This window comes from Lupinus angustifolius, chromosome LG18, assembly GCF_001865875.1.
Source record: "Lupinus angustifolius cultivar Tanjil chromosome LG18, LupAngTanjil_v1.0, whole genome shotgun sequence".
Classification (NCBI taxonomy): Eukaryota; Viridiplantae; Streptophyta; class Magnoliopsida; order Fabales; family Fabaceae; genus Lupinus; species Lupinus angustifolius.
In genome coordinates this window covers 15,191,113-15,210,583 of record NC_032026.1, presented here as the reverse complement: position 1 = coordinate 15,210,583, position 19,471 = coordinate 15,191,113, and the positions used below count along the sequence as shown (strand labels likewise).

Genomic DNA, 19,471 nt, shown 5'->3' with positions numbered 1-19,471 from the left:
TGACAATGTAAAGAATTATGCACAACCAGTGCATCATCCATTATTAATTTGGATTATTTTTGTGAAAAATAAAAAATAATTGAAAATAAATAGTAGATAATGGAGTGACAATGTAAAAAACTGTTTCACTAGGTGTATACATCATTTTCTCAGTTAATAATGTATTGTATGATATTAAGACAATTTCAAAATAGAAGATATATAAAAAGTGAGAAAAAAGGTAAATCAGTAAATGATTTATGACATGTTTCATATCTTAGTTTAATAGATAAGGCTTAATGTTTTTTTTAACTTTTGAGTAGGGCTCCAAACTCATGTTTCGGCCAGAACCATAAAAACCAAGCAACTGAACTGAACTGAATTCAAATCATATTTTTTTTGGGTTGGTTTGATTTGGTTCTTAATTTCGGCTTTGTTTGGAACCAAATCAACTTATAAAACCAACCCAGCCACACACACAATCCTACTCTTGAGTGCCCTCTAAATATAATTTACTTTTATACAAGCCAAGAGCCAATATATGATTTAAGTTTTTTAATATAGTTGTTATCTAATACCCTGATTTGATATTGCTGAGACACGATTCATATTTTGATGCACTATGCATCCCTTGCACAATGAACATTGTTTAAGCAGTGCTATCAAGAAGTTCGTTAAGATCTGGGTTAAAACCATATCTTTAATTATATTACGAAAAAGAATAAATATGACAATTATATTTGTATTTCTAATATTTTTTATAGACAAAAGAATTGTATCAGTACTTTAATAGAGCACAGTAGCACACCATATATTTCTAATATTAAAACACACAAAAAGCCGTCAAGTGTCAAGACCCTTTTGCATATTCTTAGTATATACTGTTTCAAGAATGTTGTGAAGTGATCAATTATATTATATTCAGATCCGTGGTGAGATAGTGAGATTGAGTTGGTATAAGTAAAGTACGATCAAGAAGTGTTAAAAAGTACTACTATTATGAACTAGTAAACAAAACAAAATTTTCCCCGTACAATGTAAACAAACAATTTTATAAGCATATTCTTCTTTTTAAGAGTATATATTTAACTAAATTGTAGACCTTACACAGCGCATGCTTCAACTTGCAAATTTTATAAGTTGAAGCCACGAGTGTTTGTTCCAGTGTACAACCATCCCTAAAAATATACAAGGATTTGTTTCAATGGCTACTTCATTATTACAACCCCTCTCAAGTGCTGTTCACATGCAGCACTCTAATTTTTTTAGTAAAGCAAATTAGCAAACTCTACTTTTGTTTACTTAACCTGTGAAAATACCCTTTTATATCTTTTTTTACCCTTTTTCCTTTACTTCATCACCTTCACTACTACTCAACATGGTACTTTATGATTAAAAAAATTTAGACTTCATTTGGTACCTACTTTGATCGCTCATTTTTAGGGTATAATATGGATCTAAAAATTGATCACCACGCTAATATTATATGATTTATGGTTGAAGATAAGGGAAATTTTGTTTAAGTGATTCAAGACTAGGTACCTATGCTCACAGCCAGGTAACTAAGTGACCATTATCAAATTGAAATATTTTCCGCTGTGGATAAAATCATTGAAGCATGGGTAAAATGATAAAAAAAATAAGATAATAAAGATAAATAGGGATTTCACAAATGAAGCAAACAAAAATTAGAGTGGTGCATGTGTGCAGCATTTTAGAAGAGGCATACCAAAGTACTTGTCCCGTTTAATAGAAAACATATACAAAACAGCTAGCCTAGATTGCACTTCTGGCAGTTCTAAATTTAATAGTTATTTAATGTTTTTTAATCCAAATTGTTAGTATATTAGTATTTATTATGAGTTAGACTTTAATCATTAATCTCTTTTACTTCACCTCTAACTATTAAACCGACTTATAATTTTCTTTTTATTTTATTTTTAAATTTGTTACATACTAAGTTGGAACCCATATCACGTTTGCTTCCTTACTTTAACTACGTCCTCTTAACCATCATGATCATTCTTGAAAAGGAGGATGCTTGTGGGCCCCATTCTACATATGTTTGACTTCAGCTTTAACTAACATAATATAAATGCATATATTTGTATATAAAAGTGACCTATAAATCTTCCAATATACTAGGAAAAGTGAGATATTACACAAAAATGTTAAGGTGAAATGTATCATTTTCATATTTATTACATAAAAAATAGAAAAATGTGATAAATGATTTAAAAACCTTATATCTATATATATTAAAACGTTATTTTAAGAGCTAATGTTAACAAAACACATACAATAAATAAGGGTTCATACCCTCTCCTGAATAAGAAGTGATAAAAACAAATTTGAAAGGTCCAAATTTTATTAACTATTGAATTATATAATTTAAGAAATTGCAAAATCTAATTTCTCTCCACATTCTAATATTGAGTGTCCATGACCAAAGAAGAACCCAATCCAGTGAAGAGTGGTGTAAAATTAATTGAGTGATATCTCACTATTGAGGATAATAAGTGATGGTTAAATCTACCAAAAGTCTAACTTAAAGTGATATAAGTTTCGGGGTTTAACACACACTCAATGTAAGAATAAATAAATCACTCATATCTTACTTGGCTCCATGAATTGAAGTAAATTAATTTCATTACTTGGTTCATGTAAAAGTTCTTATTTTCAAACACAATTTGATTTCTAACCTGGGATATATTCTAGATAAGTAGGAATGATAAACTTTCGCAAGACATATAGACCATTCAATATGAGGAAAAACTGAAAAAGTATCCAAGAGAATAAAGGGGATGTTTAAGTAGCTAGATAGTGGTGAAGTGAAATTGGCCCTTGATGGATTTGTTAAGCTAGTGGATGTCATGGACTTAAGTTTTTCCTTTTAGTATGTGTGAATATCAATGGTTTCCTTTGCAAATTAATCTCCTTTAAAAATGTATTGATCATCAAATGGAATTTGAGGATCAAATTCCTCACATCATATTTTCTTTAGTTTGATTACTTTTGTTTTATTTTGGTATCAGGTGACATCCAATTCCTCTAAAATGACTAATTATAAACATTGAAATTAAATGAAACGCGAGATACAAATTCTATAAGCAGCAACAATACATTTAAAAGATAAACTCCATTTTTCTCAATCTAATCTAACTTCTTTTTTTCTTCTCTATAACAATTTGGCTAGCAACTCCACGAAAAGTATCAATTACTAGTTGCATGGATTCTTATAAATAAAGTGCTAATACACTTCACACTTCACCCTTAATTGTTGATAGAGTGACCAACACCTGGACTATGACCTGGAGAAGTGGGTCTAAAATCGTCCACTTCATATTCTTTTCTTCTTCTTGTTTCTTTGTGTACAACATTGGTTCCATGAACACCAACACCACTATAAGCTGCCACGTTCTTCATGTTTCCGTGAGTTTTGGAGCACTCTCTACACAACCTATGAGATCTCAAATGCCTCCCTTGGACATAGAGATCTTGATGGTGTAAAATCAAAATCAAAAGAAAAACACATGCTAGTTTGATTTGGTTAGTGTTTGCCATGAAGAGGAACTTAACGTGATTCTAAATGAGGATATACGATGAGAGAAATGGAAAAGGGTGTGAGTGTGACGTAACTACTTCCAAGAGGGTAGTGAAAGATGAAAGATATAGGTAGGTGATACTGAAAGCTAGTACATATAGGTTGATATTTATAGTACAAGTTATTATAAACTAAAAAGTGAATATGATTTTATTATTAATGTTTCGACCATGGCATGTGATGTCTTTCATTCCTCATCGGTGGGAAAAGATTCCGTAGAGAGAACCTATGAAAAATAGTGGATGGCGGGTATTAACTGTTTAAGCCCAACCTCTCGAGTAAATTAAAAGCGCTTCTATCTTGTTTCCCTTGTTTAGTTCTATTGTTCTTCTTGTCTCTCTACGGCCTTATATATCACACATATTAATGATAGATGAAAGATTTCATTTCTTTTTTTATTTATTTAGAAATTTGTTAAAAACTGCCTTAATCAATGTAGATGGGAAAAATAACCAAAAAAAAATGTAGATTGGAAAAAAAAAACTCCTTTAAACAAGTATGACCTGAAAGTAAGGACATATATAATTTAATATATAATATAATAAATCTTAATAAAGTCCAAACAAGTAATAATCATTATATTGACTTAATTTTTATATTACAAATTTATCCTTTGGCACATCTCTTATTAATAACTACTATAAACTTTAACATATTACCTCCATTTTGTATATTAATATATCATTAATCTTCCACACATTTTTTTATTTATATTTTCACTATTCATTGAGTTCATATATTGCATTTCTTATATTTAAATTATTTTTATTAAATAGTATAACATGAATATGATACATTCTGTATCATAAAAAATAAGAATGTGGGTCGATCAGCACAGAGTGCCGGTCAACATACTAGTAATAATAATAATAAAAGTCCTAACTCATCAAAAAGGATAAATTTGCTATTACTTGCTATTTTACACATAAAATTATTTTAAAGGAAATATTTAATTAATATTTTAGAAAATATTAAACAATTTTTCTGTGAACATTTAAGATTATTTAGTAAAAACTATTAATTAGTCCTCTAATCATTCTCACAAGGCAATATTTAGACGATTTTGGTATTTTTTTTAAGATGTTTTATATTTCATATGTAACATTTATTATTTTCATCTTTTTTATCTTAATAACGACTTTAACTATATATGTTTCTTGGTTGTTCATTAATGAGAAATAAGAAGATAATTGTGAACTTTTTAATGAGACTTACAAGGATAAAATTGTAATCTTATAATACATTTTTAAAAAATGAAGAAAACTAATTATGTTTATTGAGATGTATAATAATTCAAATAAAAATGTCTTATAATAAAGAAATTCCGTTAATAACTAGTCTAACGTTAGACTTGGGATTTACCAAAATCTGCTCTAGTTAACACAACGGATATTTAGGCATATGTTATTTAAGTGTGGTTATCCTTACCTCAGGTTTTAAATATCCTATTTAATATGTTATACATTTATTATAATCTCGTACTTATATTCATTTTCTTTGTTATGCAGGTATTTTAAAAATACTTAAAAAAAGAAAGAAGCAAAATGGCATCAAATAATACCCCTGCTTTATTGTACTAGAAACCTAACTCATGTCATTTAATGAAGAGATTTTCTCTTGCCCTCTCCTGTCATGTAATTACATGGAGGAGAAAGATAGATATAAATATTATACTTTTTTGTAACAAATTTTATATCAAATATATATTTCTTTACTACAAATGACTCCATGACAAAACATAAAACAAAAAAATTCCATTCCCATGTGCTTGCATCTTGTATGAAATTAATCTATTAGGTGTTTGTTTAACTAGTAAGTTTATGGTTATGGGATTCAGTTGATGACTTTTGCCCCTTGATACAACTGAAAGGCTGCTCCTAAACTATAAATTTTGGAACTAACAAGGAATTGTACTTTTGATATTGTTCCCTCCACATGCACTATCCCACTTAATAGTCTCTACTTGAAAAGATATTCATTAGGGTTTTTCACGTGGGATTCGCTGTATGTGCCCATAAACCATAGGTTAATACTAGTACTTAATACATTTTTTTTGGAATGAATGCACACATAAACTAAGTATTACTTGTTGACCTACCATTTATTTTGGTTTACTTTACAAAACATTGTCCTGTCCATGCCCCATTGGCAAACCTAACATTGCAACAAGCGGCTCCTGATGCTGCAGGAATAACCTATCAATTCGCTTACTACATTAAACAACACATCTTCTTTTGCTGAGAATATATAGATTTTTGTATCCAATCATATATTGCAAATGAGACATATAGGACTATACTGTTTATTTGAATATAGTGAGTTAGTTTCTTGCAATCCTAGAAAATTAATGAAATCTTCCTTTTTCATGCTGTTGGGTATATTCAAGTGTGAAGTCCCACATTAGATATGCGGGGAGGAGTGCAAGAATTGATAAGAAGGAAAGGCCTATGAAACTAATGCCTTATGTTTTGGTTCAAGACGTGGTGTCTCACTTGTGACTCTTCATTCTTCTCATACCCATTTAACAATGGAACTTGGTTGGAGGCTCCCCAGTCGCAGTCTGGTCCAACACACGCAAAGCACACACATAAACAAGAGTGCAAATATCAAGTAAATGAGAGTAAAATTTGCCATAGTGAATGATTAAATAAAATTAACTAAAAATAGTTAAGGGTTAAAAAGTAGCATGCAAAAGAAAAGGAGAAGCGTGCATGTGCTCCAAACACTGAGGGACGATTAAAAATATAAATAAACAGAGACGGAAAAGAATCATTTACCAAGCACCCCAGAAGATTCCATTACCATATTCTCAATTTCGAATGCAAGCACGATGTCTATGTGAAAGAAGAATGTAAAAACAACACAAAAAAGTTAACAAAGTTAAGTTTCTATGCACATGTAACTTTATTACAAAGTAAAAAGTAAATACACCATGGACGTTTGATTAGAATGACATTCAAGTAATAATGCCAATATTTCATTTTCTTATTCTCTCTCTTCTGCCATGGAGAAAGTGGGGGAGGTATTGAGTTATTATTAGGAGGTTAAGAATATTTAGTGGGAAGTAGGAGATTTCACATAAAAAGAATACGTACGAGTTACAAACATTAGTTGCACTTACACTATAGAATAGCTAGGCATGTAAAGAATGGAGTTTTTTTTTTATTAAAATTAACTTTTGCTCATGAAAAAAAAATGTAAAGAATGGAGTAATAAATATGCACCACTAAATGAAGATTAGCTATGGCTAAATTGTGTCCCTAACTTTATCTCATTCAATTAACTTTTGACACAGAATAAAAAGTAATATATAATTTTTACTTTGTTTCATACTAGCTACTTCATTTTTTTAATAATGTCAAAAATTGATTGGATAGTCAAGGTTGAGGACAACTAATCTTCATTCTTGAGTAAGGTTCATCTCCATTAATAAAGATACAAGTACTTCTAAAAATGAAGGAAATATAACTTTTAGTGATACGTTTATTCTTTCAGTTACAATAAAATTACACTTTCACCATTAAAATCAAACAAAAATATATACACTTGTTTGTCTCTGTATTAATAGAAATAATCTTGTTCCTTTAATCTAGATTGCTATAACTCTAAGTAATTTATTGCGTTGTGCTTAATTCCAAGATCAGAAGAAAATCCGGAAACTAGCTCACTTCCTAGATTTAGTCCGACCGTAATTTGTACTCTATATATTTTGGAATTTAGAACCATAAAGGCATGTGAAATTCTAACGAGGTTGATGTTGCGTTTATGTATTGGTGCATTTATGATGCACGAACCACACTTAGAACTTAGAAGCATCAAGAGTAATTAAGTCTTACTATTAAAAAATCTTACCGTGTATAATCTTTGCATGAATTCCATAAAAAAAAATACTCGTATGTTTTCTTAACCAATGCTTGTCCTTAGTATTATAAACAAATAACGAAAGATAAAAATTATTTAATTTGTTCTAAGAAAAAAATATCAAAATTTGATGTATAAAAAATGGAATTTTTAAATTTCGCCCCTGCATTAATTAAGAAACCTTTTTGTATGAAGAACATGATTTGCAAACAACTTCAACAAACAGATTAAGTTGAGAGTTTATATTTTATTCGTACACTTTTTCAGTCTGTCTTGTCTAAAATTGAAAAGAAACTTTATTCAAGTCAATATATTGTGAACTATATATTTATTTCAGTTCTTACAGCACACATAAGATGTCTTTTTGTTCTTTAGGGTCTCCCTTTATTAACTAAAAAACTTAAAAAGACTATGGAGAATCTGCGCAGTTAAATACTGGATACTAAAATAAATGAAGAGAGCAAAACACAAAAAATGAAGGAAGCATTTTGTGTTTTAAACAATATGAAAATTGAATACAACATCTTCGATTAAGAAACATATGTATTGAAAATAAACCACAAATAGACCATATTATATCGCTAACTAGCTAGCCAATAATGACACCTAAACTCATGGCTTAGTTTAGTTGTGAACGGAGTGCCCAACACCGGGACTGTGACCAGGTACTGTGGGTCTAAAACCATCTATGCCGTGACCGGGAGGCGGCGCCACCGTTGTTGCACCATCCACCATGCTGGGCAGTGTTGGTGGAGACACTTGTGTAAGCGTATCTTCATTTGTTGTTGAAACACCACCATGCACGTTTTCAGACTTCAAATATCTTCCCTCAATGGAATAGAATCCTTGGTAGAAAATAATCAATGCAAGCAAAATCACAAAGGAAAAGGACTTGTTATCTTGGGCCATATTCGTTAAGGTTGTTTGAGCAAGCAAATAAACAACCAAAGAACAAGGAATATGTTGAACTAAAATTTTCTAAGCAAGCAACTAGATTGTATAGGTATCAATTAGGAAGCATGTATTTGAGTTGGTTTGGCATGGACTCATTTATAGAGATCAAGGAATAGTGAGAGTGGGTCCTATCTATGTCTTTTCCTATGTAGTGGGAAGTGAAGTCTTTAAGCTTTTGTTTGTTATATTTTCTTTGATGGAATTGTTTGTTATATTAGGCCCATCACCCAATTTTTTAATCAATATGAATATATATTATTGTATATGTATTATTAGTGTAAAGATTTATAAGTATTCAATATATTTTCAGTCATTTATTTGTCTTACTTATATATAACTATGTAATAGAGTAATTTATAATTAAATATGAATGATAAATGATACAATAATAATATAAAAATCTCTTCCTCGTTGTAGACACATCTTTTTTCTTATTTTATTGTCATTTTGCTTATTCAATATCTCGATAGTTTAAACCTTAACAAAAGCAATTCACATGACCTGAAAGCAATTCGTGGGTATTCAAGAGATTCTGTGACAATCCAAGCTGTTGAATGTTAAGTCGCTACTGTATATGGGGGTCACATGCTGAAAAGGTATAATTATATAAGTATTAAAATGTAGGGTGTAGGTTTGGCCTCAACTTCCCTACTATAGTAATCAAATTGGCCATTTGGAACACAAGTGGAGTCTAATTTTAGAACTATTTTGATGCGACAGAGGAATGTGGAAGCAATTTGATGGGCTTATTATTTAATTTTAAATATTGACATTCGTTACAATTTGTCACTTTTAATTTTTAAGTCATGGGTTCACTTAAGTTGAGTATATTCTTCCTCATCTAATTAATATGAGATTTTGTAACATGGCAAGTGACTGAGAAAAATCTTAAAGGAAATTTGGGCTGTCAAAAGTAATGGTGTATGGCCACTTTTGTTTTATTGTTGGAAAGCGTATTTCTAAGATTTATATTTATACCATGTCATACATTTCTATCAATTAATCTAACTTTAAGAAACATTATGTTATTTATATATATATATATATATATTTTGATAACAAATTAAGCACAATTATAATTTATAATACATATGTGACTTTTTGTGTGTATATCAAGATTATTTTATCAATCTTTTAGGTTTAGATGTATTTTTTGTCCCTCAAATTTGGCTGGACCAAAATTACTTGAAAAGGAAAATTCGGGAGACAAATTTCAGAAACCTGGGCTTTCCAACTAGATTGCAACTTTCAATGTCTCCGATAAAATATATTTTAACACACAAAACAACGCATAATGTAAATCATGTACGGTAGTCCTAATGTTTAAATAAAATATATATATTGTCACTATATCATTTACTATTTATATCTAATTATTATTGTCTATTAAAAAATAATAATTCAAATGAGTAATAAATAATATAGTGACTCTGTATAAATTTTTACAGATATAAATGTTAGTATATTACACTAATGTTTAAATAACATCTTGCTACTTTCATTGTTTTTGTGCTGTAGTTGCAAGTTGCTTGGGCCGTCAGTGCAGCTTTTTACAGTAGGCACGTGCAATGCTAAAATACCCTTCCTTAGATTTGTCAGTTATTGCAACTGAATTAGTTATTATTAAGTTCCTGTTAACCACTGTCTTAAGAATATTGATACCAAAAACCAACACTTCTTAGTATATTAAACACAACATTTAAACAAAGAATCCCCCTAGTTATTAACCTTCGTTGCATTTTCCCTTGAGATTTAAACAATATTACTATTATACTTTTAAATTTAGATTTAATATGTATACACTGACAGTGTAAATATTTTTTATACTTCCCAGTACTATGACATGACAGGTATCCACCGGGTTACATCAAATTTCACAACTCGTCTTCAAGAAATCAATGTCATATATATTGTTAACACCAAATTTGATTAATATGTATTAGTGAAATAAATAGCTTCATGGAGAAATATTCCATCCAAGTGATTATAATAATTGCTGAAAACTGATTGGCTTCATTGAATCATTTTGAGTGTGAAACAAATGCTCATCTTTACTTAAAAGTAATAAGGTGCCAATTAATGGCATATACATGTTTACTCAACAAAGAAAATTAGAACAAACTACTGCAATGAACAGAAGGCACTATCAAAATGAGTTCATTTAATTAGAAGGTGGTGCGGGTCACCAAAATTGGAATCGGAACACCGAGTAAGTGTTCCCAAACCAGAACCAAAACCAAAACCTTCAAACTTCAAACGCCCGAGGCTTTGCCACGGAAAGATCAGTGAAGTTGTTATTTACAACTTTCCAACGGTTAGGACTAATAGTCAGCTTCAAGGAAACTTTCATAAACGGTTCCTTTCAGCGCCTTGTTAACATCATCCCAGTTCTGTATGTGATCTGACAAGGGTCCTCTATGTATCTTAACCTGACGACTCGTTAACTCCATCTGTGGCAATCCTAAAAACTGTTGAACATCTTTTAGCATCTGCAAGAAACACAAACAGTAAACCCCATATGATGTTTTGAAAAGTGAAACCTAAGAGGAAATAAAACAGGCTCTTCTACATGTACCCTTATAAGCTAGGTGCTGAATATGCATTGTTATTAGTTAGTTATGAAGATGTGGCAGTTAGTTATGAAGATGTGGCAGTTAGTTGTAAATTAGTTAGAAATCCCAACTGAATGTACTCAACCTTAGTTCCAGCTGGAATCATTGAATGTACTGAGATATAAGTACTGTAAACTTAATGAACTATCAACAATTCTCATTAATGCAATTATAATTATCAGATTCTCTCATTTACTTGCACTGTTTTCTCGTTCCCTCTTTTCTCACTTTCTCTTTACTTGTTAAGGAATGTAAACTTAAGAGATAAAGACAGTTTTTATAGTGCAATGCTTGAACTTTCAAATAATTGAGTGTACCACTTTTCAACGCATATTTTCTATTTTTGAATCCTTAACTAGGGCGTTGGTTAACATTTCCCTCTTTATATATAGTTCAAACTTCAAAGTGCACAACTTTTTTGGGAAAGATGTGGAATCTACAAAAGATAGAATTTCATTGGTAAAATTTGGGAAAAATAGTATACCCCTTTAGGAGTAATGCTATATCCTCCTACTAATCTTCTTACCCACAAAAATGTAACAGACGTCACTTGGAAACCAATCATCAACAAATAAGGTATCATCTTTTGACATATGTCACTTTATTGTGGGTAGGAGGATATATCATTTACCAATCATAAATGGTGATTGCATTACATTTGGAAAGAAAATTTATTGAAGCTTTAGTGAAAGATTTAGGACCCTTACATTGGGATTCCTCACAAGATCCTCATAGTACAGGATTATATGCCGAGTGCTGTTGAAGTATTCTAAAACCTTTGCAGCTCTCATCTCCATATCCTTCAAGTCATCCAGCAACGATGTAGTATTTATGGTAGGCTTGTATTTTGAAAGAATGTCAGCCTAAAAGAAATGAAAAATGAGTTACATTTTATTCACTTGAGAGAAATTAAAGGAAAGAGGGATGGAGATACCTCCTCTGCAGAGTGTACGTGCGACTTATGAGTTCCATTCAATAGCTTTGCGTAACGATCATAGGAGTTGGCAAGAAGTGATACCATCCTGCGTAGTAAGTTTCTCCGAAAAAGAAATATAATAGAAACTCGTTTATGGTCAAAGTACTCTGCTATTTCCTTATGGTGCTCCAGTAATCCCTGCATAGAACCAGAGAATGTCTTGATTTGTACTAACTCATAATACTCGGAACTAACATCAACATGATCCTGATGGGTGTGAACAGAAAAGGAGGGGACTACAACACGCCAAATTCAACCAATTCTGATACGCAAGTGAGGAAATTTTGAGAATAAATTTTTCGACCTCCATTCCATTTGCAAGTAGCTATATTTGTTGTACTTTAGGAAGGATATTGACACAGATCTTTAACCATACTTACATGATATTGTACCCCCATCTTATTATGATTTACTTATTAATATTACAATTGAATTTATTTCATTTCCTTCTGGTAAAACTTGTAACTGGTCATATCAAACATAATACTTGCACTGCAAATTTCGCAGGTTTATGTTAATGTCCAACCAGAAGAGGTCAATAGTTTATCTATGGACATGATTTATGATATAACATCATGGCTTTGTTTGATCCATGTAGCCGACCCCACTCAGTGGAAAAAAGATTGGCTGTTGTTCTATGTTAATGTCGCTCTATTTTAGTCAATTATCACAACTTGCAGTGATAAAATGAGAGGCATGATTTATTCATGAGACTGGGTAAGAAAATGTGTCCCTGAAGCTAAGCATCCTCAGGTTAACTTACTTGAATGCTCCATCAGAAACATAAGGAAGTCTGTACATGGTGTTTAATTACACTGTGGACTAAGCCTAATGCAGAGGGTGACTATGCCTTCTAATACTTTTTTGGTGAGAAAAAAGAAATTATTTGAATAGAAGGGAGAAAGTTATAAGAGGATAATAAATCCTCCCGAACACAAAAAAATAACTAGATATTATGCCGGCTAATATATAAAGGATTTTGCTATCCTCAACCCTTGGGGCTGAGTTTAAAAAACCATTAAGGGATATGCTGTGTTTGAAAACTAAGTACATCAGCTTTTACTTTTTTAAATACATCAGTTCCCTAGGTAGCATTTCCATTTCTGGGTTCCTTAAACTCAGCCCTAAGGTCTGAGGGTAACAAAACCCATGTAAATAATCATAACCATGTTTTTTCTACTTAGTGTTGAATCATCTATAACAAAAAACAGAAGCTCGAGAGAACTTCAGAGACATTCTTTAGTTTTAATCTGTCAGTTAAGGTCCAGAACTAATTTTATGATTGACATGTGATATGCCAGTATCGATTTGAGGTGGTAGGAGGGAATGACTTTTGAAAAGTTCAATGAAAAACTAGAGAATCACTCACACAAATATATGTACAACTACAAAACTTAATGCATAAACACAACAGAATAAAATTTAAACAATCCCTAGAGACTATATAATGAAGCAAAGTCTCATAACGAACTCTTCTGCAGAAAGGCCACAAAATTCCATAAGCCTTTGGACTGACATTAACAACAATAAATGTGTGGGTAAGTGTGTTGACGACATGTTGAAGAGAACTTAACAAACAAACTTGTACCTGATTAAGCATCCACTTTAAGCCAACTGCAGCAGAGCACTCATTCTTCGAAGCACTATTGAGCCAGTCCAAATTGTAAACTTTATCTAAAGTATGTAAAATTGAAGAAGCATTTTTCCTTCTCCTGATAACAGAAAATATCTCTCCATTTGAGCTAACATTAATGTGGCTATTCAAAAGGGTCTCGAACCACCCACTGCCTGATCTCTGATTTGACAATATGACAAAGAATAGTACAGGATTACGAGCACATTCCTTCCTGGCAATGAACAAGGAAATCAGCAAGTCCTAATCAAAGCCAACTGATAATGATTAACAGAAACTTGTCATTACCTGCTAAAGGATACAGGTTCAGGATAATGTAGGTAAGGAATCACTATACTCTGAGAAGGCTTCTCAATGACATTCAACTCCAAAAATTTAGTCCTAGCGTGGGTGCTTATCTGCTTTAGACATTCTGAGAAGATAAAAATGCTGCAGGCCATTGAAAACATTAAGACTGCTGTTCTTAATAACATTCGTGATTTCTTTAGAGGCTTTACCACAAGAATATCCTGCAACCCAAGTATGAGGAAAGAGCTAAATTACTAGAATGCCAATAATGGGGCAACTTTCAATGCTAGGAAGGGCTTCAAATGCATAAACCGGCGGAAAAAATCAAAACATGAATCGGAAAGGACATTTAGGAGACTACTAAAATTTATATTGAGTAATTAGAACTACCCCCCCCACCACCACACACACACAAATTAATAAAGCAGTTAGATATTAACCTAGCTATATAAAGATATTAGTAGACACCTTTTATAAGTATTAGTTCCAATAAGACGACGGTAAGTCTTGTCATGATGGTAAGATTCAGTTCAAAGCAATTAAGGCAGCATGTGTCTCTACCCTCCCCGGAATCCATCATATGGGAGCCTTGCGCATTGAACTGCCCTTTTATTTCCATTGAGGCCAGCACTCAGCCAACACAATTGACACACAGTTACGGTATCTCATTGAATGCTATAACATTAACCTGTATGGCAATGTGACAATAAGAACTCACTCCCAAGTCCTAACAATCGATTTCGCCAAGGTTTGAACTTTTGGTCCTCACTATAGCTCAGCCAGAGCTGACATATACAACCCCATAAACCCTTGATGACTGATAATAAACATATACATGATGATGAAGAATGAACCCCCCAAACTCATATAATAACTCAGATCGAAGCATATACAGTAGCTAAATGGATTCATTTTTCATAGCATAATAACATTGTCACTAATTCTTCTTCCCCTATCTCAAATCATTCTTCTTTAAACCCTATTGACCATTTCCCCCTATTTCAGTCACAGTTGAGGATAAACAACCAAGATTAAACACAAGGGAACAAATTAGAAAAGAGAGAAAAGTCCCTATTTTGCTTCAAAGTTGCAACATTTATACAATGGGAGGCAAAAAAATTGTTTGAGGGAAGTAAAAGAAGAAGCACATTGTTAAAAAATAAGAGGAGCATTAGAAAGAGAGTGATTTGGAAAATGTAATACCTTGCAGAAGAAACACGTGTCCTCTACCATTGCTATTCTGTAAACAGAACAAGTGAGAGAAAGGGTACACAAGAAAGAGCTCAGCTTTGAAAACCAAACCAGAAGAAGCTGTGACTCTTCTTTCCTAATTCTCTTTTTCTCTAAAAAAGTAAAATACCAAATACTTTTCGTTTTCTGATACTATTTTTTAGAATATGAAATTGATTGTTCAAGAAAATGAAAATAGTATCTTAAAGTATGAAGTTAATTAAATCTTATTAAAATAATAAAATAAATCAGCCGTCTGTAGTGGCGGTGCTGTAACATGAATGAAGAATGAGTGGAGAGGCAAAGAAGTCAGAACCCAAGACAGAGGAGTTAACAAATAAGCAAATTTGGAACAGATCAGTTGACTTTGGTTTAATGACAATGATATCATTCATCAAATTCTTATCCAAATAAATGGTTAGTTAAATATTGTTAGTGTTATATTTTAAAGTTTTTTGGTTTAATGACAATGATATCATTCATAGATCCTAAAAAGCTTTAATGAATTATTGTTGTTGATCAGGGTGTTCGAGTAAAACTACTAAAAATAGTAAAAACACTAAAAATGAAACAAAATGAAAACTCCTACAAGATTGTCGAGTTCTTTAGCGGGAAAAAAATTTAAACAAATTGAAAACTCTTTTGTTGATGCCGATTTTGTCAACCTAAAATAAAATATAAATAAAAGTGGAAAACTCCACCATGGCTGCCCATTACTAAAAAACTTAATAAAAAAAACAAACTCCACTGCCGATTTTGGTGGGATCGGGAAAAAAATACAAATCGGCAATGTGGTAGGCGTTTTCAACAAAAGTATACTACTTTGATAAATAAAAATAAAGTTACACTACTACGATAATTTTAAAGTCAAACTATACTACCAGAATAAATTTGCCTTTCAAGTATAGATCTAATTACTATTTTCAAACTGGAATTTTGAATAATCAAATATTTTTTGTGGAACACTTCCTTAATTTTAAAATTTAATTAAAATAATAACCATAATATAATTTTAAAAAAGAAAAATAAGGATATTAGGCGAACCTAATTACTAGTAGTGCAACTTTTAGGGGAATCGTGGATGTTATTCATGAGTTTGGAGAAGTCGTGGACCAGCAATGTGACTCTCCAAGGAAGTCGTGTTTCCCATGTACGAGTTCCATTTTTTTGGAACAATGTGAATCGTATTTAAGGAACATGACTTCTAAAAAGTGGAACTGGTGCATGGGAATCACGACTTCCCTAGGGAGTCGCATTTCTGGTTCACGACTTCTCCAAACTCGTGGATGGCATCCACAATTCCGCTAAAGTTACACTATTTCCGTAAATAATTTAAAATCTATACTATAATGGTAGTTAGGTGGTCAAACTCAATGACATTCAACTCCAAAAATTTAGTCCTAGCGTGGGTGCTTATCTGCTTTAGACATTCTGAGAAGATAAAAATGCTGCAGGCCATTGAAAACATTAAGACTGCTGTTCTTAATAACATTCGTGATTTCTTTAGAGGCTTTACCACAAGAATATCCTGCAACCCAAGTATGAGGAAAGAGCTAAATTACTAGAATGCCAATAATGGGGCAACTTTCAATGCTAGGAAGGGCTTCAAATGCATAAACCGGCGGAAAAAATCAAAACATGAATCGGAAAGGACATTTAGGAGACTACTAAAATTTATATTGAGTAATTAGAACTACCCCCCCCACCACCACACACACACAAATTAATAAAGCAGTTAGATATTAACCTAGCTATATAAAGATATTAGTAGACACCTTTTATAAGTATTAGTTCCAATAAGACGACGGTAAGTCTTGTCATGATGGTAAGATTCAGTTCAAAGCAATTAAGGCAGCATGTGTCTCTACCCTCCCCGGAATCCATCATATGGGAGCCTTGCGCATTGAACTGCCCTTTTATTTCCATTGAGGCCAGCACTCAGCCAACACAATTGACACACAGTTACGGTATCTCATTGAATGCTATAACATTAACCTGTATGGCAATGTGACAATAAGAACTCACTCCCAAGTCCTAACAATCGATTTCGCCAAGGTTTGAACTTTTGGTCCTCACTATAGCTCAGCCAGAGCTGACATATACAACCCCATAAACCCTTGATGACTGATAATAAACATATACATGATGATGAAGAATGAACCCCCCAAACTCATATAATAACTCAGATCGAAGCATATACAGTAGCTAAATGGATTCATTTTTCATAGCATAATAACATTGTCACTAATTCTTCTTCCCCTATCTCAAATCATTCTTCTTTAAACCCTATTGACCATTTCCCCCTATTTCAGTCACAGTTGAGGATAAACAACCAAGATTAAACACAAGGGAACAAATTAGAAAAGAGAGAAAAGTCCCTATTTTGCTTCAAAGTTGCAACATTTATACAATGGGAGGCAAAAAAATTGTTTGAGGGAAGTAAAAGAAGAAGCACATTGTTAAAAAATAAGAGGAGCATTAGAAAGAGAGTGATTTGGAAAATGTAATACCTTGCAGAAGAAACACGTGTCCTCTACCATTGCTATTCTGTAAACAGAACAAGTGAGAGAAAGGGTACACAAGAAAGAGCTCAGCTTTGAAAACCAAACCAGAAGAAGCTGTGACTCTTCTTTCCTAATTCTCTTTTTCTCTAAAAAAGTAAAATACCAAATACTTTTCGTTTTCTGATACTATTTTTTAGAATATGAAATTGATTGTTCAAGAAAATGAAAATAGTATCTTAAAGTATGAAGTTAATTAAATCTTATTAAAATAATAAAATAAATCAGCCGTCTGTAGTGGCGGTGCTGTAACATGAATGAAGAATGAGTGGAGAGGCAAAGAAGTCAGAACCCAAGACAGAGGAGTTAACAAATAAGCAAATTTGGAACAGATCAGTTGACTTTGGTTTAATGACAATGATATCATTCATCAAATTCTTATCCAAATAAATGGTTAGTTAAATATTGTTAGTGTTATATTTTAAAGTTTTTTGGTTTAATGACAATGATATCATTCATAGATCCTAAAAAGCTTTAATGAATTATTGTTGTTGATCAGGGTGTTCGAGTAAAACTACTAAAAATAGTAAAAACACTAAAAATGAAACAAAATGAAAACTCCTACAAGATTGTCGAGTTCTTTAGCGGGAAAAAAATTTAAACAAATTGAAAACTCTTTTGTTGATGCCGATTTTGTCAACCTAAAATAAAATATAAATAAAAGTGGAAAACTCCACCATGGCTGCCCATTACTAAAAAACTTAATAAAAAAAACAAACTCCACTGCCGATTTTGGTGGGATCGGGAAAAAAATACAAATCGGCAATGTGGTAGGCGTTTTCAACAAAAGTATACTACTTTGATAAATAAAAATAAAGTTACACTACTACGATAATTTTAAAGTCAAACTATACTACCAGAATAAATTTGCCTTTCAAGTATAGATCTAATTACTATTTTCAAACTGGAATTTTGAATAATCAAATATTTTTTGTGGAACACTTCCTTAATTTTAAAATTTAATTAAAATAATAACCATAATATAATTTTAAAAAAGAAAAATAAGGATATTAGGCGAACCTAATTACTAGTAGTGCAACTTTTAGGGGAATCGTGGATGTTATTCATGAGTTTGGAGAAGTCGTGGACCAGCAATGTGACTCTCCAAGGAAGTCGTGTTTCCCATGTACGAGTTCCATTTTTTTGGAACAATGTGAATCGTATTTAAGGAACATGACTTCTAAAAAGTGGAACTGGTGCATGGGAATCACGACTTCCCTAGGGAGTCGCATTTCTGGTTCACGACTTCTCCAAACTCGTGGATGGCATCCACAATTCCGCTAAAGTTACACTATTTCCGTAAATAATTTAAAATCTATACTATAATGGTAGTTAGGTGGTCAAACTATACCATCTGTGTAAATTTTCTGGATACGTGCTAGCACGGTAGCGCATATAGAGGTGTCAAAATGGACCTGCCTGGTTGGGCCAGTCCGCCAAAGCCCGAAAATTTATAGGGCTTAAGTATTATGTTAGACGCTTTTTATTGCGTCCGGGCTTTTTAGCCCGCTCTGCCCGAGCTGTATGAAAACCGAGCTTGGGACGGGCTTACCCGGGCGAGCTCGGGCTACCCGCTTTTCCTTATTTTTTAATTTTATTTTTGGAACCTTTGGCTTGGTAATAAGCCTTATGTAAAAATTATTTTACAAAATAATTTATAATAAAAAAAATAGATAATAAATATTATTTTATGAACTTTGAATAAAAAATAGAGTAATGTCTATACCATAAATATTTACAAAGAAAATAATTTTTGCAACAAAACTAAAAGAA

At 32.0% G+C, this 19,471-nt stretch overlaps 1 protein-coding gene across 3 annotated transcripts; it reads right to left on the bottom strand.

The window, feature by feature from the left end:
* Positions 10,431-15,257, bottom strand: LOC109333486. Of its 3 annotated transcripts, none has more exons than XM_019568987.1 (7): positions 15,111-15,255; positions 14,117-14,128; positions 13,908-14,020; positions 13,575-13,833; positions 11,945-12,124; positions 11,718-11,873; positions 10,431-10,887 (listed from the first exon to the last, which is right to left on the bottom strand). In XM_019568987.1, exons 1-7 carry the CDS (start codon positions 15,138-15,140, stop codon positions 10,720-10,722), a joined length of 918 nt encoding a protein of 305 aa, XP_019424532.1. In that variant the 5' UTR covers positions 15,141-15,255; the 3' UTR covers positions 10,431-10,719. The 3 variants fall into 3 exon arrangements, with proteins under 3 accessions (XP_019424532.1, XP_019424533.1, XP_019424534.1); XM_019568988.1 differs by having other exon boundaries at positions 14,120-14,128; XM_019568989.1 differs by having other exon boundaries at positions 13,908-14,128; positions 15,111-15,257.

Coding starts and splice junctions, on each gene's coding strand:
- LOC109333486 (XM_019568989.1), bottom strand. CDS start 15,140: ATGGTAGAGGACACGTGTTTCTTCTGCAAG. Junction 13,834..13,907: donor GAACCTGTATCCTTTAGCAG/GTAATGACAAGT, acceptor GTTCATTGCCAG/GAAGGAATGTGCTCGTAATC. Junction 11,874..11,944: donor ACGTACACTCTGCAGAGGAG/GTATCTCCATCC, acceptor CATTTCTTTTAG/GCTGACATTCTTTCAAAATA.